Source organism: Mustelus asterias, chromosome 17 (assembly GCF_964213995.1).
Source record: "Mustelus asterias chromosome 17, sMusAst1.hap1.1, whole genome shotgun sequence".
Taxonomy (NCBI): domain Eukaryota; kingdom Metazoa; phylum Chordata; class Chondrichthyes; order Carcharhiniformes; family Triakidae; genus Mustelus; species Mustelus asterias.
The window spans coordinates 28,582,193-28,604,432 of NC_135817.1; the positions used below are offsets into that span (position 1 = coordinate 28,582,193).

The 22,240-nt window shown below is 46.3% G+C and overlaps 1 protein-coding gene across 1 annotated transcript in view; it reads left to right on the forward strand.

Moving 5' to 3' along the window:
• cnksr2a (connector enhancer of kinase suppressor of Ras 2a) overlaps positions 1 to 22,240 on the forward strand; it is a 467,989-nt gene that overhangs the window by 185,898 nt on the left and 259,851 nt on the right. Inside the window, exon 5 of the mRNA XM_078232430.1 lies at positions 6,161 to 6,202. Coding sequence (XP_078088556.1) covers positions 6,161 to 6,202 — 42 coding nt within the window. The remainder of the gene's footprint in view (positions 1 to 6,160; positions 6,203 to 22,240) is intronic.

Sequence of the window (22,240 nt, forward strand, 5' to 3'; positions counted from 1 at the left end):
TTCTCTGCACTGCTGTCAGAACTTGAATGCCACTGTTTTGTCTTAATGGCTAGAATGGATCACAATATTCCACAGTTGTGGTTTGATCAGATTGTCACAGGACTGTACATGTGCTGCCAACAGGTAACGGAGTATCAAAAAGGTTACTGACCTTTCAGCTAAGTGTCTAATCGCAGACAGGAGAACATACTCCTGGGCTACAAATAAGGAATATTAAGAGTAACAGAAAGAATGCAAGTACAAAGCAGATGAGATATCTGATGGAGCACTAGAGAAAAATACAGAAATCCCTTGGGAGAGATAAGGAAACTGGGTAAATTATCAGGCGGATCACAGAAACATGTTATACCACGGAGAAACTGTTTGAAGAAGAAAATTGACAAACCAAGGAAAGAAAAACATCACCTATCCATTGAAAAGTTCAAAGTATACTGGGTCCAGTGGAGGTTTTCTAGTTCACTTTAAGCGAAGTGCATGAAATAAGTCATGGGATTGGAAGGGCTGCAGAGGAGTTCATGCTGGGTGAAATGTAAACTGAGACAATGGTCTAAATAGTTCTTTCAGTGCGTGAAAACCATACCCTAGCTCAGAATTTGAGAAACACCGTATAATCTAGTGAGTTGTAAAAGTTCATCTTCAGGAGGTAATTGATTCAATTATCTGATCGAACCTCGATTTGACCATCATTCTGATGGTGCATTATTAGCATTTACTGTGCTAAACCAACTGGGACAAAGCTCCCTGACTAACTAAATGGGATCAAGGCTGTTGGTTCAGATGGGCAAAAGCAAAAACAAAAGACGAGAATAGGATTCACACCCCCGGTAGGTGTGCCCGTGCACAACAAGTACTCCTGCCTGAGTACTGTTGGGGGGGACAGCCCATCTGGGGGAAGCAGCAGTGGCCGTATCTCCGGGGTGGAGTCCGGCCCTGTAACTCAGAGGGCTAAAGAAAAGAGGAGGAAGGCAGTATTAATCGGGGACTCGACAGTCACGGGGACGGACAGGCGATTTTGCGGAGGCAGGCGGGAGTCTCGCATGGTGGTCTGCCTCCCTGGGGCTGGGATCCAGGATGTCGCTGGGCAAGTCCCAGAAATCCTGAGGTGGGAGGGAGAGGAGCCGGAGGTAGCGGTACATATTGGTACCGCTGATGTGGGTAGGAAGGGGTCATGAAAAGAGAGTATAGGGAATTAGGGAGACAGCTGAGAAGGAGGAAAGCAAAGGTAGTAATCTCAGGATTGCTGCCTGTGCCACGGGAGGGTGAGGGCAGGAATGGAGTGAGGTGGAGGATGAATGTGTGGCTGAGGGACTGGTGCAGGGGGCAGGAATTCAGGTTCCTGGACCATTGGGACCTCTTCAAGAGCAGGTGTGACCTGTACACACAAAGCGGGTGGCACTTGAATCCCAGGGGGACCAATATCCTGGCAGGAAGGTTGGCTAAGGCTACTGGGGAGAGTTTCAACTAGATAGGTTGGGGGGAGGGGATCAAAATGAGGCGACTGAGAGTGAGGAAGGTAGCTCGCAGAGAAGGGTTATAGGCGGTGCAAGAGGGCGGATGGACAGGGAATAGAGAAGGGGAGAGCTCAGACCAAAGGATTGAGATGTGTTTACTTTAATGCCAGGAGTATAGTGAATAAAGGGGATGAGCTCAGAGCGTGGATCGATGCCTGGAAGTATGATGTGGTGGCCATTACGGAGACTTGGATGTCTCAGGGACAGGACTGGATACTCCAGGTGCCGGGATTCAGATGTTTCAGGAAGGACAGGGAGGGAGGCAAGAGAGGGGGTGGAGTGGCACTGCTGATCAGGGATAGTGTCACAGCTGTAGAGAAGGTGTATGCTGTGGAGGGATTGTCCACCGAGTCTCTGTGGGTGGAAGTTCGGAGTGGGAAGGGGCCGGTCACTTTGCTGGGAGTTTTCTATAGGCCGCCCAACAGTAACAGGGAGGTGAAGGAGCAGATAGGGAAACAGATCCTGGAGAGATGCAGTAATAGCAGAGTTGTTGTGATGGGAGACTTTAATTTCCCAAATATAGATTGGAATATCCCTAGGGTAAGGGGATTGGATGGGGAAGAGTTTGTTAGGTGTGTTCAGGAGGGTTTCCTGACACAGCATGTGGACAAGCCTACAAGAGGAGAGGCTGTACTTGATCTGATACTGACCAATGAACCTGGACAGGTGTCAGATCTCTCAGTGGGAGAGCATCTTGGGGATAGCGATCATAACTCTATCTCCTTTAGGCTTGCATTGGAAAAAGAGAGGATCAGACAAGCTAGGAAAGTGTTTATATGGAGTAAGGGGAAATATGAAGACATTAGCCAGCAAATTAGAGGAGTAAATTGGAAGGAGGTATTCTCGGGGAAATGTACTGAAGAGAGGTGGCAGTTTTTCAAGGAATGTCTGTCTAGAGTTCTACAGGACAACGTTCCGAGCAGACAGGGAGGTGTTGGTCGGTTAAAGGAACCGTGGTGCACGAAAGCTGTGCGGGATCTAGTAGAGAAGAAAAGGAAAGCGTACAAAAGGCTCAGAGAGCTTGGCGAAGATAAGGATTTAGAAGAGTATACGGCTTGTAGGAAGGGACTAAAGAAGGAAATTAGGAGAGCCAGAAGGGGTCACAAGAAGGCCCTGGCAGGTAGGATTAAGGAGAACCCTAAGGTGTTCTATAAATATGTGAAGAGTAAAAGGATGAGTCGTGACGGAATAGGGCCCATAAAAGGTGAAGGCGGGAAAGTCTGTACGGAACCAGTAGAAATGGCAGAGGTGCTTAATGAGTATTTTGCCTCGGTTTTCAATCGAGGGATTGAGTTTAGGAGTCCGGGGATAATCCTGGGTGGATGTACTGCGGGCGTGCGGTGGACTGAAAGGATTGAGTATGTGGACTTTAAGAAAGAGGTTGAGATGGAATCTTTGAATGGCATCAAGATAGATAAGTCGCCGGGTCTGGGTGGGATGTACCCCAGGTTACTGTGGGAGGCAAGGGAGGAGATTGCAGAGCCTCTGGCGATGATCTTTGCGTCGTCGATGGAGACGGGAGAGGTGCCGGAGGATTGGAGGATTGCGGATTTGGTTCCTATTTTCAAGAAGGGGAATAGGGATAGCCCAGGTAATTACCGACCAGTGAGTCTAACCTCAGTGGTTGGTAAACTGATGGAGAAGATCCTGAGGGACAGGATATATGAGCATTTAGAGAGGTTTAGTATGTTCAAGAATACTCAGCATGGCTTTGTCAAGGGCAGATCGTACCTTACGAGCCTGGTGGAGTTCTTCAAAAATGTGACTAAACACATTGACGAAGGGAAGGCGGTAGATGTGGTTTATATGGATTTTAGCAAGGCGTTCGATAAGGTCCCCCATGCAAGGCTTCTAGAAAAAGTGAGAGGGCATGGGATCCAAGGGGCTGCTGCCCGGTGGATCCAGAACTGGCTTGCCCAAAGGAGGCAGAGTGGGTACAGATGGGTCTTTTTCTAAATGGAGGTCGGTCACCAGTGGTGTGCCCCAGGGATCTGTTCTGGGACCCTTGCTGTTTGTCATTTTCATAAATGACCTGGATGAGGAAGTGGAGGGATGGGTTGGTAAGTTTGCCGACGACACGAAGGTTGGTGGGGTTGTGGATAGTCTGGAGGGATGTCAGAAGTTACAGAGGGACATAGATAGGATGCAAGACTGGGCGGAGAAGTGGCAGATGGACTTCAACCCAGATAAATGCGTCGTGGTCCATTTTGGTAGGACAAATGGGATGAAGGAGTACAATATAAAGGGAAAGACTCTTTGTACGGTAGAGGATCGGAAGGACCTTGGGGTCTGGGTCCATAGGACTCTGAAATCGGCCCCGCAGGTGGAAGAGGTGGGTAAGAAGGCGTATGGTGTGCTGGCCTTTATCAATCGAGGGATTGAGTTTAGGAGTCCGAGGATAATGATGCAGCTATATAAGACCCTCGTCAGACCCCACTTGGAGTACTGTGCTCAGTTCTGGTCGCCTCACTATAGGAAGGGTGTGGAAAAGATTGAAAGGGTGCAGAGGAGATTTACAAGGATGTTGCCTGGATTGAGTGGCATGCCTTATGAGGATAGGCTGAGGGAGCTCGGTCTTTTCTCCTTGGAGAGACGAAGGATGAGAGGAGACCTAATAGAGGTGTATAAGATGTTGAGAGGCATAGATTGGGTGGACTCTCAGAGGCTTTTTCCCAGGGTGGAAATGTCTGCTACAAGAGGACACAGGTTTAAGGTGCTGGGGGGTAGGTACAGGGGAGATGTTAGGGGTAAGTTTTTCACACACAGGGTGGTGGACGAGTGGAATCGGCTGCCGTCAGTGGTGGTGGAGGCAAACTCAATAGGGTCTTTTAAGAGACTCCTGGATGAGTACATGGAGCTTAATAGGATGGAGGGTTATAGGTAGGTCTAGAAGTTAAGGATGTGTTCGGCACAACTTGTGGGGCCGAAGGGCCTGTTTGTGCTGTAGTTTTTCTATGTTTCTAAATGTAAATCCTACTCTTTGAATCCTCTTCTAACAAGCCGGACGGTCATTTTAAATAGTTGGGTAGATGATTCAACACTATGTATAGGAAAATGCATAACCTGTCCCCCCCCCCCGCCCCCCCTGCCCGATCTAAATAAGGTCATCCAGAGCCTAATTTTAATATAGCTAATTCCCAAATGACAGCAGCTTTCTGGCCTATCCAGGCAACATCCTTGTAAATCTCCTCTGCACCCTTTCAATCTTTTCCACATCCTTCCTATAGTGAGGCGACCAGAACTGTGCACAGTACATAGTACTGCATAACCCAACCACAAAATTGGTTGGGGTGCTAATTGTCCAAGATAACAGATATCAGTCTCTCTTTCTGATTGGTGACCTCTACTTTGACACATATGTAATGGTTATAACTGAGTGAAATATCTACCCTCCTCAAGATTTTTCATGAGTTGCACCAATTAAGCAGTTATCTTTCTGGACGTAAGATCTTTCCTTAAAGTCAGTCCCAGGTATCACCTTTGATTTCACAATCCATTGTAATTTTATGTATTGTGATTAATATCCTTGGAAGCCAAAATCTCCTATCCTGCACTGATTCCATCACAAGTTCTTGAACGCCAATTCTGCAGACTAATATTTAATTCATTATGTTTTTAGACTCGAGCTGAATGCACAATCTTATATACATGGTAAAATTACAGGTGCAACGATTGAAAATGCTTCAAAAATCTTTACAATTGCAGTTCCAGAAAGGTGCAAGAATGTACCAAATATTGTCTCAATGTGTCTTGCTATAGCTTTTAACCATAAAGATAGAAAATTAAATCCTGCTGAAAATAGCTTTAATGTAAAACACATTAAAATGTCATGTTCAATAAAATTGTCTGTCTTGTAGAAGAGAATGCAGTCTGGACCAATGTTTAATACAAAATAAATCATTAAAGCCACCACTGCTCATACACACTCAGAAGTACATGGTTTTGGAGCCTGTATCAATCACTGGTTTACTTTGTAACAATCGTCTGTCCCCACTGTGGATTCTCTATATAATTACCATTATTATTTACAATTGATAGCTGGTATAGCATATCTTTGCTTTTCTTTTAATAAACTTTGCTCCATTGAATGTTAGTTCCAAAATTAAATTATTATTTTGTTGTTTTTCTTTTCCTCAATCTCTCTTATTCGTAATCCACTGAACATTCAGCAATGAAAAGAGCAGAATATTGATGCTGCAAATGATGTTCTTCAATTGATCTGCAAAAGCTGTGATTTAATGTTTTCCTTAGAGAAGGGCTAAACTGACCCTCTGGGGAAGTCAAATTCAGTGTCAGCACTATGATTTCTAATTGTCAACAGTCATGTTCTTCATGGCTGCAAATACTGAGTTGCCTGCAATTGTATTTCCTTATATTGCTCAATTAAACGATAAATGTAATTTCTCATTACTGATGCCAAAATATATAAAGGATCATGGTATTGACAACAAAAAAATAAGTTGCTCAACTTCATGGTTGTGTCATGAACTATCTTACAGAGAGCCAACATGAAGACAACAGGCCAAATGGCCTCATTCTGTAACCATTCGTGATTCTATGAACTGGAAAGAAATCTGGTATTTTTAGTGTGTGTTGAGTTCAGAATTTAACTGATCTCTTGACAACATGTGCTTCTTTTTTCTTGGCAGGACTGTACTGTATATGAAACTGAAAACAAGATTCTTCATGTGGTGAGTATACTATTTTTTGAATTATGCAAAATACAAAGCAACATTTTACAGCACATTTAATGTAAAAGCTTTTTAAGTACTTTATAAAAGAATACAAAGGAGCACAGAGTGTAAACCATGGGAGAATACTTGGGGAAGGAGGTTTAAAGCTTGGATGAAATGTTGGTTTTTGAGAAGGTTTTGAAGGAGGGCAGAGCCAAAGAGAGGAAGTCTCAAAGAGTAGAGATGCGATGACTGAAAGCTCTACCAAAAACAGAATGCCAAAGTTACAGGATGGACAGAAGGGCATCGGAGGAAGATATGACCAGGGAAGGATGTAGTATGAGGAACAAATTGAAACAGAATGAGGATTTTAAGTGGGCTGTGTTGGGGTAGGTGTTGATAGGTCTGTGTGACCAGAGGAAAATAGAGGAGCAGGAATCTGTGCATCACAGGATGTGGGGAGAAGTGTTTTGGACATGTTGAAATTTGTAAAAGTGGGATGATGAGAGAACTGGGAAGTGAGCATTTAAGTCATTGATTTTTGTATGCAACTCAGTTATGGGTCATGTTTTCAGTGGCAGGGGTCTGAGGTAAGTGTGGAGATGGGCAGTGTTGTGGAAACGATATTGGGGATATGAAACACTGCTCATGATCATGGATAATGTCTCGGTAGCACATGAATTTATACTGCCTAAGCAAGTGGTTAGGGGGATGGCTGTTCGTGGCAAAGGAGCGGATTTTATTAATCCTGACTTCCTGACAGCAGAAAGTACTTACACCAACTACAATACCTGGTGACAGGCAGTGTGACAGCCTGGAAATGTCTTGGGTCGAATGAAGTGAAAGTATCTTGGGTTGAATTAAACTGGAGGAGTAGAGCTGTGAATCACCAACATACAGGTGGATGTTGATCTTGTGCCTTTGAATGAAATTATCAAGAGATTGCGTATGGGTAAAGGAAAGGGAGAGGATGATGTGGCAGACTTTGGAGGTGAAAGTGCAAAGGAAAGAAGAGGTCTGAAAGCAAAATACTGCAGATGCTGGAAATCCGACATAAAAACAAAAAGAGCTGGAAGTGCTCAGCAGATCAGGCACTACCTGTGGAAAGAAGCAGAGTTTCATGTCAATCAGAACTGAGGAAAGATAAAGAAAGAAGAGATGTCCTGATTTTTTTCATTAAGTAGGACTGAAGCTGTGCATGGATAGTTCTGCAGAGTCTGATGATGAAAGACAACCAGTCGAGGAAGATGCCATGCTCAAGTATATCAGATGTTGCAGAGAGGTTTGCGAAGCTGGCGCCATCATTGTATTGCAGAGATGACTTTAGTCAGGTCTATTTTGGTTCTTTGTCCTAGTTATTGATTAGACTGGATGAATTTTAACTCTGGGATGTCCAGTAAGGGAAAAGTAGGGCAGGGAGCTGTTCTGTTGGGATAGAGTTCACTTAAACCACACTGGGACCAATGTCCTGGAGAATTGAATAACTAGGGCAGTAAAGGAGGCTTTAAACTCAAATTGTGGGGCTGTGTGGGGGGATTATTCGGGTGAGGGGAAATTTTGAACGTTGAAGAGAAAGGACGAGGCAATAGTGCAAGGTAATGATAACTGAAGTGAGACAGGCGCATATAGAAATAAACGGGTATTATATAATTATTATAGAGATGTGGTTGCAAGGTGAACAAGGCTGGGAATTGAATGTTCAAGGGTATTTGATATTTTGAAAGGATAGAAAGAAAGGCAAAGGAAATGGGGTAGCTATGTGAATGAAGGATGAGATTAGTACAGTATTGATAAATGACTTTCGCACAAAAGATCGAGATATAGGGTTAGTTTGAGTGGGGATAAGAAATAGCAAAGGAAAGAAGTCACTGGTGGGAGTAACTCATTGTACCCCACCCCCCTCCCTCAGCCCCAAACCCCTCACATAGTAGCTAAAGTGTAGGATAGAGTATAAATTAAAATATAATGGATATTTTAAGAACAGTAGCACACAATAATCGTGGACAATGTTAATCTTGATATCAATTGGACAAATCAAATTTACAAAGGCAGCCTGTTCATAGAGTGCATTCAGGACCACTTCTTAGAACAATAAGTTCCTGATCAACCAGGGAACAGGTCATTTTAAATATGGCAATGCAATGAGATGGGATTAATTAATGACCTCACATTAAAGGCTACCCCGGACTAGAGTAATCATAACATGATAGAATTTCACACTTGAGGGTAAGAAACTTGGGTCTGAAACTAGTGTCTTAAACTTTAAAACACGAGACACTGAATGATGAAGCAGACCTGAGGGGCTGAAAGACCTACTCCCTACGTTTGTATGCTCTCACTGTTGAAGGTCCCAACTCAAACTTCTGCATTTATAAGAACATAGATTTTGAAGGAAATTTTTTTTTAGATTTATTCTATTCCTAATGATGACCTAAAGAAAAATTCACAATAAGGCAGGGAAGACAGCAAAGTTTTTAACAGCATGTAAAGCAGTCTTAATTGAGCCACAGAAGACTCCAAGTTGTCAATTTCTCTATATTCTGTCAAGCAATTCAGCAACTGCTTTTGGAAAATGCCACATTATTTGTAATTATAATGCTAACTCTATCTGGCCTAAACAACAGTGTTTTATGACAATGCAGGCCACTAGCTTCAGCAACACAAAATCAGAGTTCATTTATAATGTATACGCAGAAGCAATTACAGTTGAAACTTTTTCCTGAAAGGCATTCTAAATTGGGGAATGGGAATTGTTATTGATGCTTTGTTAGTCAGCGAGTGAAGGTTTCAGAAGCACATCTTTGTAAGATGCGAGATAGAACATAGAACATAACAGTGCAGTACAGGCCCTTCGGCCCTCGATGTTGCACCGACCTGTGAACCAATCTGAAGCCCATCTAACCTACACTATTCCCATATCATCCATATGTTTATCCAATGGCCATTTAAATGCCCGTAATGTTGGCGAGTCCACGACTGTTGCAGGCAGGGCATTCCACACGCTTACTACTCTCTGAGTAAAGAACCTACCTCTGACATCTGTCCTATATCTATCACCCCTCAATTTAAAGCTATGTCCCCTCATGCGAGCCATCACCATCCGAGGAAAAAGGCTCTCACTGTCCACCCTATCTAATCCTCTGATCATCTTACATGCCTCTATTAAGTCCCTCTTAACCTTCTTCTCTATAACGAAAACAGCCTCAAGTCCCTCAGCCTTTCCTCATAAGACCTTCCCACCATACCAGGCAACATTCTGGTAAATCTCCTCTGCACCCTTTCCAATGCTTCCACATCCTTCCTATAATGCGGTGACCAGAATTGTACGCAATATTCCAAGTGCGGCCACACCAGAGTTTTGTACAGCTGCAACAGGACCTCATGGCTCCGAAACTCAGTCCCTCTACCAATAAAAGCTAACACGCCGTACGCCTTCTTCACAACCCTATCAAACTGGGTGTCAACTTTCAGGGATCTATGCACATGGACACCGAGATCTCTCTGCTCATCCACACTACCAAGTATCTTACCATTAGCCCAGTACTCTGTATTCATGTTACTCCTTCCAAAGTGAATCACCTCACACTTTTCTGCATTGAACTCCATTTGCCACCTCTCAGCCCAGCTCTTCAGCTTATCTATGTCCTTCCGTAACCTGCAACATCCTTCCGCACTGTTCACAATTCCACCAACTTTAGTGTCATCCGCAAATTTACTAACCCATCCTTCTATGCCCTCATCCAGGCCATTTATAAAAATGACAAACAGCAGTGGCCCCAAAACAGATCCTTGCGGTACACCACTAGTAATTGAACTCCAGGATGAACATTTCCCATCAACCACCACCCTCTGTCCTCTTACAGCTAGCCAATTTCTGATCCAAAGAGCTAAATCACCCTCAATCTCATGCCTCCGTATCTTCTGCAATAGCTTACCGTGGGGAACCTTATCAAACGCTTTACTGAAATCCATATACACCACATCAACTGCTTTACCCTCATCCACCTCTTTGGTCACCTTCTCAAAGAACGCAATAAGGTTTGTGAGGCACGACCTACCCTTCACAAAACCGTGTTGACTATCCCTAATCAAATTATTCCTTTCTAGATGCTTATAAATCTTATCTCTTGTAATCCTTTCCAAAACTTTGCCCACAACAGAAGTAAGGCTCACTGGTCTATCATTACCAGAGTTGCCTCTACTCCCCTTCTTGAACAAGGGGACAACATTTGCTATCCTCCAGTCTTCTGGCACTATTCCCGTAGACAATGACGACATAAAGGTCAAAGCCAAAGGCTCTGCAATCTCCTCCCTAGCCTCCCAGAGAATCCTAGAATAAATCCCATCTGGCCCAGGGGACTTATCTATTTTCACACTTTCCAGAATTGCTAACACCTCCTCCTTATGAACCTCAATCCCATCTAGTCTAATAGCCTGTATCTTAGTATTCTCCTCGACAACATTGTCTTTTTCCTGTGTGAATACTGACGAAAAATATTCATGTAGTGCCTCTCCTATCTCTTCGGACTCCACGCACAACTTTCCACTACTGTGCTTGACTGGCCCTAATCTTACCCTAGTCATTCTTTTATTCCTGACATACCTATGGAAAACTTTAGGGTTTTTCTTGACCCTACCTGCCAAAGACTTCTCATATCCCCACCTGGCTCTTCTTAGCTCTCTCTTTAGGTCCTTCCTGGCTAACTTGTAACTCTCAAGCGCCCTAACTGAGCCTTCACGTCTCATCTTTACATAAGTCTCCTTCTTCCTCTTCACAAGAGATTCAACTTCTTTAGTAAACCACGGTTTCCTCACTCGACCACTCCCTCCCTACCTGACAGGTACATACTTATCAAGGACATGCAGTAGCTGTTCCTTGAACAAGCTCTACATTTCAATTGTGCCCATCCCCTGCAGTTTCCTTCCACATCCTATGCATCCTAAATCACGTCTAATCGCATCATAATTTCCTTTCCCCCAGCTATAACTCTTGCCCTGCGGTATATACCTATCCCTTTCCATCGCTAAAGTAAATGTAACCGAATTGTGGTCACTATCTCCAAAGTGTTCACCTACCTCCAAATCTAACACCTGGCCTGGTTCATTACCCAGTACCAAATCCAATGTAGCCTCGCCTCTTGTTGGCCTATCCACATACTGTGTCAGGAAACCCTTCTGCACACATTGGACAAAAACTGACCCATCTAAAGTACTCGAACTATAGCTTTTCCAGTCAATATTTGTAAAGTTAAAGTCCCCCATAACAACTACCCTGTTACTTTCGCTCCTATCCAGAATCATCTTTGCAATCCTTTCCTCTACATCTCTGGAACTTTTCGGAGGCCGATAGAAAACTCCCAACAGGGTGACCTCTCCTTTCCTGTTTCTAATCTCAGCCCATACTACCTCAGTAGACGAGTCCTCATCAAACGTCCTTTCTGCCACTGTAATACTGTCCTTGACTAACAATGCCACACCTCCCCCTCTTTTACCACCTTCCCTGATCTTACTGAAACATCTAAACCCCGGAACCTGCAACAACCATTCCTGTCCCTGCTCTATCCATGTCTCCGAAATGGCCACAACATCGAAGTCCCAGGTACCAACCCACGCTGCAAGTTCACCCACCTTATTCCGGATGCTCCTGGCATTGAAGTAGACACACTTCAAACCACCTTCCTGCCTGCCGGTACACTCCTGCGACCTTGAAACCTTATTCATGACCTCACTACTCTCAACCTCCTGTACACTGGAGCTACAATTCAGGTTCCCATCCACCCGCTGAATTAATTTAAACCCTCCCGAAGAGCACCAGAGATAACAACTCTGTTTAGAACCATAGAACCATAGAAAATTACAGCTCAGAAACAGGCCTTTTGGCCCTTCTTGTCTGTGCCGAACCATTTTATGCCTAGTCCCACTGACCTGCACTTGGACCATATCCCTCCACACCCCTCTCATCCATGAACCCGTCCAAGTTTTTCTTAAATGTTAAAAGTGACCCCGCATTTACCACTTTATCCGGCAGCTCATTCCACACTCCCACCACTCTCTGCGTGAAGAAGCCCCCCCTAATATTCCCTTTAAACTTTTCTCCTTTCACCCTTAACCCATGCCCTCTGGTTTTTTTCTCCCCTAGCCTCAGCGGAAAAGGCCTGCTTGCATTCACTCTATCTATACCCATCAAAATCTTATACACCTCTATCAAATCTCCCCTCAATCTTCTACGCTCCAGGGAATAAAGTCCCAACCTATTCAATCTCTCTCTGTAACTCAGCTTCTCAAGTCCCGGCAACATCCTTGTGAACCTTCTCTGCACTCTTTCAATCTTATTTACATCCTTCCTGTAACTAGGTGACCAAAACTGTACACAATACTCCAAATTCAGCCTCACCAATGCCTTATATAACCTTACCATAACACTCCAACTTTTATACTCGATACTCCGATTTATAAAGGCCAATGTACCAAAGGCACTCTTTACGACCCTATCCACCTGTGACGTCACTTTTAGGGAACTCTGTACCTGTATTCCCAGATCCCTCTGTTCAACTGCACTCTTCAGAGTCCTACCATTTACCCTGTACGTTATTCTTTGGTTTGTCCTTCCAATGTGCAATATCTCACACTTGTCTGCGTTAAATTCCATTTGCCATTTTTCAGCCCATTTTTCTAGTTGGTCCAAATCCCTCTGCAAGCTTTGAAAACCTTCCTCACTGTCCACTATACCTCCAATCTTTGTATCATCAGCAAACTTGCTGATCCAATTTACCACATTATCATCCAGATCATTGACATAGATGACAAACAACAATGGACCCAACACCGATCCCTGTGGCACACCACTAGTCACAGGCCTCCATTCAGAGAAGCAATCCTCCACAACCACTCTCTGGCTTCTTCCATTCAGCCAGTGTCTTATCCAATTTACTACCTCCCCATGTATACCCAGCGACTTAACCTTCCTAACTAACCTCCCATGAGGGACCTTGTCAAAGGCCTTGCTGAAATCCAGGTAGACAACATCCACCGCCTTCCCTTCATCCACTTTCCTGGTAACCTCCTCGAAAAACTCTAATAGATTGGTCAAACATGACCTACCACGCACAAAGCCATGTTGACTCTCCCTAATAAGTCCCTGTCTATCCAAATATTTGTAGATCATATCCCTTATCACACCTTCCAATAACTTGCCCACCACCGACGTCAAACTTACTGGCCGATAATTTCCCGGATTTCTTTTGGAACCTTTTTTAAACAACGGAACAACATGAGCCACCCTCCAATCTTCCGGCACCTCCCCCGTGAATACTGACATTTTAAATATGTCTGCCAGGGCCCCTGCAAGTTCAACACTAGCTTCCCTCAAGGTCCGTGGGAATACCCTGTCCGGTCCTGGGGATTTATCCACTCTGATTTGCCTCAAGACAGCAAGCACCTCCTCCCCTTTAATCTGTAACGGTTCCATGGCCTCCCTACCAGTTTGCCCTATTTCCGTAGACTCCATGCCCGTTTCCTCAGTAAATACGGATGCAAAAAAGCCATTTAGTATCTCCCCCATCTCTTTTGGTTCCATACACAGTCTACCACTCTGGTCTTCAAGAGGACCAATTTTATCCCTCACTATCCTTTTGCTCCTAACATACCTATAGAAGCTCTTTGGATTTTCCTTCACTCTGTCTGCCAAAGCAACCTCATGTCTTCTTTTAGCCCTCCTGATTTTCCTCTTAAGTAGCTTCTTGCACTTTTTATACTCCTCGAGCATCTGATGTGTTCCTTGCTGCCTGTACATTTCATACAACTCTCTCTTCCTCTTAATCAGTGTTACAATCTCCCTCGAGAACCAAGGTTCCTTATTCCTATTTACTTTGCCTTTAATCCTGACAGGAACATACAAACTCTGCACTCTCAAAATTTCTCCTTTGAAGGCCTCCCACTTTCCATTTACATCCTTACCAGAGAACAGCCTGTGCCAATCCACACTTCCCAGATCCCTTCTCATTTCATCAAATTTGGCCTTTTTCCAGTTCAGAACTTCAACCCGAGGACCAGATCTATCCTTATCCACGATCAGGTTGAAACTAATGGCATTATGATCACTAGCTCTAGCTCTAAGCTTCCACCCTAACTCCCTGAATTTCTGTCTTACATCCCCATCCCTTTTCATACCTATGTCTTTGGTGCCTATGTGGACCACGACTTGGGGCTGGTCCCCCTCCCCCTTAAGGATCCCGAAAACATGATCCAAAACTGATGATTTCCATCGATTATTCACCCTGTGCTCAGTGTTTGAGTAAGAAAAAATAGAACTTGACTTACAGAGCACAAAATACTGTGGCAGTTCTACCTTCAGTGTGAAGTGTCAGCGCTGATTAACAGACTCTAAAATTTAGAGGTATTGTTACTGTCCCTAACGTTTTTAAAAATAATTGATCTCGGAGCCTAAGTGAACAAAAGTGCACCAGTCACCCTTTCTAATATATCTCAGAATTTATTGCAAAGGTGCAGATACAAACAGTGGGATGTATTTCAGCCTATAACTCAATATTCAAATGCAAAATCTATTGGTGCAAAACAATATTAGCTATTTCTGCAAAGTGGCATTTTCAACCGAATGCTTTAATTTTCAGTTTCCAGCTTTGGGGGTCCTAATTTCCATGCCTCCCCACCTCCCACCCCCAGTCCGGAGTGCTGGATTTGAGGGGGTCCTCCAAATATGCATTGGGGAATCCCTCTCAGAACTTCTGAGGTCAGCACACGCACAACAATTGCCCAGAAGTACTAATTTCCCCGAGTCAATTACACTGTGCTGGGAACCATCTGCAAAAAATTATTTAATCCCTAACTTCGGATGGTTCCGCCAGGGTAACACTGATAGTTAGTCCGAAAACATTAGAAGAATTAAAACCTCTTTTAACTTGTGTATGGCTATTGTAAATACCATCACACCAATAACCCCCCAGAGGTCTTCTCCACCCCTTCTCCCCATGACTAACTAACCACTGCTCCACGGTATGCTCCACCCTGACATCATAGGATTACTCCCACCCCGAACCCCTCCCACCTGCATGAGACTCCCAGCTCCCTCCATGCCACCGCTCCTCCTGATAGCCGACCATCTAAGCCTGCAATCCCATCCACTTAGGTTAGACACTTACCTTCTTCCTGACCTGTCATTTTCAATCGGACCTTTAAACTCACTGCTGTTTTATGGCAGTTGGTACTGTAAAAAAGGGGATGTGTTCTCCTTCACTCAGCCCTCTTAGACTTCAATGCTGGGCTTTGGAGATAGCTGAGCAGCCTGGATTTCGTCCAACTTAAATCACAAATTAGGTGAGACAGACACAGAATAAAGTGGGTGTAGGTAGGTGGGCTCAGAGTGACAATCCACGCTAATTGCCACTCCAGAGGAAATTATGACCTCCATTTTATTTCCTTCTTTGCCTTATAAGTAAGCTCGCCAGTCTCTGAAATTCTGAAGTTGTATCTCTGGAAACTGAATTATCCAGAGCTGTCACCACTAGCTAAACCCCAGGTGTGCAATTTGCCGATGTATTGCCTCATTCCCAAAATAAAAACATGGGTCAAAGTTCCATTTGTCAGATGGATGACAGTTTGAGACCCTCAGTGCTTGCTGTCATAACTAACTGCTCTTGAGTCACTGATAGTCTTCAATCGTGGTTCAGGTCACTGAACACCATCGCATATCATTACAAGGAGAAATGTCTGTAGCCATTCAACTGTGCAACATTATCTGAAAGAGGTGGTAACCCAACAGGAACAATGGGCACTGTTCCAACAGTGAACATGCTCTTTAACAGTTAGAACTGCTTTCGATAGCCTGCTGAATGACTTCATGTTTTGATGTTGATGAAGTGCTGACCATCTATGAACACAGGAACAGGAGCAGGTCGTCGAGCTCCTTGAACCCTTTCCACCATTTAATTGGATCATTGTTGACTTGTATCTCAATTTCATTTACTCACTTGATTCCTGCATCCCTGAATGCCCTTGATTTGCAAAAACCTACCAATCTCAGTTCAGAAATTGAATTGATCCAAACTCAACAGGTTTTTGGGGGAGAGAGTTTCAATATGTACTACCCTTTTCGTGAAGGTGTATTGTCACGGTGGCATGATGGTTGGCACTGCTGCCTCACAGCACCAGGGACCCAGGTTCGATTCCCGGCTTGGGTCACTGTCTGTGCGGAGTCTGCACGTTCTCCCTGTGCCTGCATGGGTTCCCTCCGGATGCTCTGATTTCTTCCCACAGTCCGAAAGACGTGCTGGTCTGATGCGCTATTCAGACACGAGGCTTGAAGCTCAGTAAATGAAAGGCTTTTATTTACTGTTAACGAAGCTACCAGAACTTATATACACTATCCCAGACTGAAGGGGTCCCGGCCAGAGCAGGGACTCTTATACCTCTCCCAGGAGGCGGAGCCCGACTGGGATGTGCCACAACACTACAGTACAAAGGTGTAACAACCCCACCCTAATCCAACAGCAACAATAGCACAACCCAACAGTAACATATGTACATCCTTGTAGTCCTGGCCAGCCCCTGGCTCAGCACTATCCAGTGGGAACCAACGATGGTTCACCACATTCACCCCTCCTTTGAAAACAAAGGCCGGCGGGGTACAAAAAGACAGAATAAAGTGTCAGCAGTTATAAGTTCAGACGGTCAGGGGGACCGCACCGTCGTTGTGACCTCCTCAATACCGGCGGTGACACCGGAGGAGGCACTTGCGGTGGCGTTCTCCCCAAAACGGCGTCCAGCTGTTCTTCCACGGACTCACAGGCCGGTTGACCCTGAGGTGACGGTAGTCCAGGGGATCCTGACACGCCCTGCGGTGGCGACCATCTTCTGGGCTCAGGCAAGCTGTACATGGGAGTAAAATGGTTAAGCAATGGTCCCGATGCTGCCCGCGCCGTGTCCGGGGAAGAAATAAGAGCTAAAGGGTTTGTTACTGGGGGTATGGGAGCGACAGGGGTTGCTACGTCCCCTGCTGGCGCCAGGTCTCGGATCGAGACCGTGTCCTCTCGCCCGTCAGGGTATGCCACATAGGCATACTGAGGGTTGGCGTGGAGGAGATGGACCTGTTTGACCAACGGGTCGGACTTGCGGGCCCTTACATGTCGCCGCAGGAGGACGGGTCCTGAATACGTCAACCAAGACGGTAATGAGGTCCCCGAGGAAGACTTCCGAGGGAATGAGAACATCCTCTCGTGGGGAGTAGCATTGGTTGCCGTACACAGGAGGGAGCGAATAGAATGGAGCGCATCAGGGAGCACCTCTTGCCAACGGGAGACTGGAAGACCTTTTGACTTCAACGCCAGTAAGACAGCCTTCCAGACTGCAGCATTCTCGCGTTCCACCTGTCCATTACCCCTAGGGTTGTAACTCGTGGCCCTAGTAGAGGCAATCCCGTATGAGAGCAGGAATTGCCTCAAGTCATCGCTCATGAACGACGAGCCCCTGTCGCTATGGATGTAGCTGGGGTACCCGAACAGGGTAAAGAGATCACGGAATGCCTTGATCACCGTGGCAGCGGATGTACCAGAGCAGGGAACAACAAAAGGGAACCGAGAGTACTCGTCAATGATATTGAGGAAGTACACATTCCGATCTGTTGAGGGAAGGGGGCCCTTAAAATCAACACTCAGTCTCTTGAAGGGACGAGTGGCCTTGACTAAATGTGCCCGGTCAGGTCGGTAAAAGTGCGGTTTGCATTCCGTGCAAACCCGACAGCTCCTTGTTACCGACCTGATGTCCTCCACCGAGTAAGGCAGGTTGCGGGCTTTTACAAAGTGGTAGAGCCGAGTGACCCCAGGATGGCACAGGTCATTATGGAGGGCATGCAAACGGTCCTCCTGTATACTAGCGCATGTTCCACGCGAGAGGGCATCCGAGGGCTCATTGAGTTTCCCTGGATGATACATGATATCGTAGTTATAGGTGGAGAGTTCAATTCTCCACCGCAAGATCTTGTCATTCTTGATCTTGCCCCTCTGCGTGTTGTTAAACATGAATGCCACGGACCGCTGGTCTGTGATCAGGGTGAACCGTTTTCCCGCCAAGTAATGGCGCCAGTGCCTGACAGCCTCCACAATGGCCTGGGCCTCCTTTTCCACCCCTGAATGCCGAATTTCGGGGCCTTGGAGGGTGCGGGAAAAAAATGCGACGGGCCTGCCTGCCTGGTTAAGTGTGGCGGCCAGGGCGAAATCAGATGCATCACCCTCCACCTGAAAGGGGATGGACTCGTCTACAGCGTGCATCGTAGCTTTCGCGATGTCAGCATTCAATTTATCGAAGGCCAATCGGGCCTCTGGCGTTAAGGGAAAAGTCGTGGACTTAATGAGCGGACGGGCTTTGTCCGCGTAGTTGGGAACCCACTGCGCATAATAAGAGAAGATGCCTCAGCATCTTCTCAGTGCTTTTGCACTAGCAGGCAAGGGAAGTTCAGAAAGGGGGTGCATACGGTCTGGATCAGGGCCAATGACCCCGTTTTCCACCACGTATCCTAGGATGGCTAAACGGCGCGTACGAAACACACACTTCTCCCTGTTGTAGGTCAGGTTCAGGCAAGATGCAGTGCGTAAGAAGCTCAGGAGGTTCGTGTCGTGGTCCTGCTGGCCATGGCCGCAGATGGTGACATTATCCAGGTACGGGAAGGTAGCCCGCAGCCCGTTCTGGTCCACCATCTGCGGGATGGTGGACCAAAGGGAACCCTGAGAAAGTGATACAAGCGGCCATCCGCCTCAAAAGCCGTGTATTGTCGGTCCTCTGGGCGAATGGGGAGTTGGTGGTAGGCAGACTTGAGGTCTATGGTGGAGAACACCCGGTACTGCGCAATCTGATTGACCATATCAGATATGCGCGGGAGGGGATACGCATCCAGCTGCGTATATCAGTTAATGGTCTGACTGTAGTCAATGACCATCCGGGGTTTGTTCCCGCTCTTGACCACCACGACCTGTGCTCTCCACGGACTAACACTGGGCTGTATGATCCCTTCTTTGAGGAGCCGCTGAACCTCAGATCTAATGAAGATCCGATCCTCAGTGCTGTAACGCCTACTTTTAGTCGCGATGGGCTTGCAGCCTGGCACAAGATTCTGAAACAAGGAGGGTGTGGTGATCTTCAGCGTCGAGAGGCTGCAGGCGGGGCGCGTTGGGCAATTTGGAGGCTGCTGCTGTTTTCCCACTGCCAGTGAAGGGAGTGGCCCACCGTACTGTAGGATTACACTCCTCAAGTGGACCATGAAGTTTAGTCCGAGAAGTATTGGCGCGCAAAGATACGGCAACACAAGGAGCTTGAAGCGCTCGTAAACTGTGCCTTGTACTTTCAAGGTTACCACGCAACTCCCTAGCACGGCAACAGACCGGGACCTTGATGCCATAGAGATTGTCTGTTTGGCAGGTTGAATCTGGAGTCCACACCACTTCACAGTGTCTGGGTGGATAAAGCTCTCAGTGCTCCCGCTGTCAAACAGACAATAAATCACGTGGTTATTTACCTGGATATTCATCATAGATCTGTCGAGTCTATGAGGCTTGGCCTGGTCCAGGATGATCGACGCCACCGTTGGTTCATGAGCGCCACTGCAGGCAGCTGAACTCGATGAGGAGGACCCCTGCTGGTCGTTCGTGGTCAGTGTCGACCAACATGGCTGCCCCCATGATTCGCATGTGGGTGAGGGCGCCAAACTCAGCGACCCCTGGTGGTCATACTCCTCCGACTCCGTCGACCGTAATGGCGTCGTCCTGGTCTCGCACGTGGACGAACCCCGCGACGACTTCGACGATGAAGACCCAAGCTCTGAAGAATCGCAGGCCGCACTGCCGTTCCTGGGTTTGGATCGGCACACTTTTGAATAATGCCCTTTTTTACCGCATGCGGTGCACAACACAGCTTTAGTGGGACACTTTTGCCAAGTATGCTTCGCTCCTCCACAGAAGTAGCACCGCGGGCCGCCCGGGGCTGCAGCCGTCGTCTGGCCCGAATGGGGGCACGCCATTACACAGCATTTCGAACCCGAGGGACGAGGAGGGATTTGCAACTGCTCCTGCCATGTTGTCTCCACGTGGTCCTCCGGATATAAAACTAAGCTCTTGGAAGCCGACTCGAGCATCTCTGCTAACTCTATGGCCTGGGTAAGATTAAGGTTACCCTTCTCCAACAGTTTAAGTCGAATGTACGACGATCCGACCCCGGCCACAAACGCACCTCGGGCGAGGTTGTACATGCTCTGCTCAGCCGACACAGCTTTGCAGTCACAGCCCCTGGCTAGCTGTAGGAGCTCATTGGCATAGTCCTCCATCGTTTCGCCAGACTGCCGTCGTCGAGTGGCTAGGAGGTAACGAGCGTGTATCTCGTTAGGTGGTTTGGTATAGCACTTCTTTAGAAGCTCGAGGGCCTTAGGATAATTAGTGGCCGCACGGATCGCGAGGTAGACAGTGTCGCTTACCCTCGCATGGAGGACCCGGAGTCTGTCATCATCTGTGGTGACCGCTGCGGAGGCTGCCAGGTAGTCTTTGAAACACTTCAGCCAGTGGTCGAAGGTGTTAGAAGCGCCCACCGCACGTGGATCTAGCGTAAGGCGTTCGGCTTCAGAATTTGCTCCATACTCTCTTTTTTTCCGACGAGAGTTTAACGACAGTAAATAAAATTGATGCGCTATTCAGACACGAGGCTTGAAGCTCAGTAAATGAAAGGCTTTTATTTACTGTTAACGAAGCTACCAGTAATTATATACACTATCCCAGACTGAAAGGGTCCCGGCCAGAGCAGGGACTCTTATACCTCTCCCAGGAGGCGGAGCCCGACTGGGATGTGCCACAACACTACAGTACAAAGGTGTAACAACCCCACCCTAACCCAACAGCAACAATAGCACAACCCAACAGTAACATATGTACATCCTTGTAGTCCTGGCCAGCTCCTGGCTCAGCACTATCCAGTGGGAACCAACGATGGTTCACCACATGGTCAGGTGCATTGGCCATGCTAAATTCTCCCTCAGTGTACCTGAACAGGCGCCGAAGTGTGGCGACTAGGGGATTTTCACAGCAACTCATTGCCTACTCGTGACACTAATAAATAAACTTTAAACAATATTACCTAGCACAGTCTAGCTCTAATTTTAAGGTTATGGTCCCTTGTTCTAGACCCCCATCCTTACTCCACTCCTCTCCACGCCCCACTCCTCCCCTCCCCACCCCGCAAGCAGAGAAAATAAGTTTCTACCAATCGTATCAAATTATTTAAGCATCATAAACATCTCGGTTCAATCAATCTTTATTTTCAAAACTCAAGTGAGATTTCTGGGTTTTCAATCCTTTCAAGTCTCACTGCCAAGTAACCAGCATTATGTGTGACTGTGTTTCAGTGCCAGCAGCCTGTGTTGTGAAACAAGTGGCACACCAATCTTAAAGCCTGCAGCTAACATTTGCTCTGGGTTAGATGGATTTCAACATGGGCACGCATCAAATTGTGCTGTACAACAAAATCTCCTGTATACCACATAATTCACAAGAGGCCATTAAGACACACAAATAAGAGACATTTCATCTATCCATCATTTTTATTGCCAGAAAATAAGGCGGAGTAAAGTTGCATTAAATGAGTATCTGCTCCAGCATTGCAGAAAGGAAATGAAGATCACGTGAATTATACAGGTCAAGAAAGGTGAATGAGCGGGAGATAATTGGACCGTGCTGGACAGGGAAGAGGGAATATAAAACAGAAAAGACTGGAAGTACTCAGCAAATCTGGCAGCATCTGTGGAGAGAAGAAGAGTTGGTGATTTTTCATCACAGAATTGTTAGAACACAGAAGGAGGCCATTCGGCCCATCGTGTTTGCACTAGCTCTCCAAAAAACACAATTCACCTTGTGCCATTCCCCTACCTTCTCCCTGCAACCCTGCATCTTATTGCATTTCAGGTACTGTTTCGAATGCCTTAGTTGAATCTCCCTCCACCACACTTTCAGACTGTACATTCTAACCACTCACTGCATGAAAGAAGATTTTCCTTATCTTGCTTTTTAT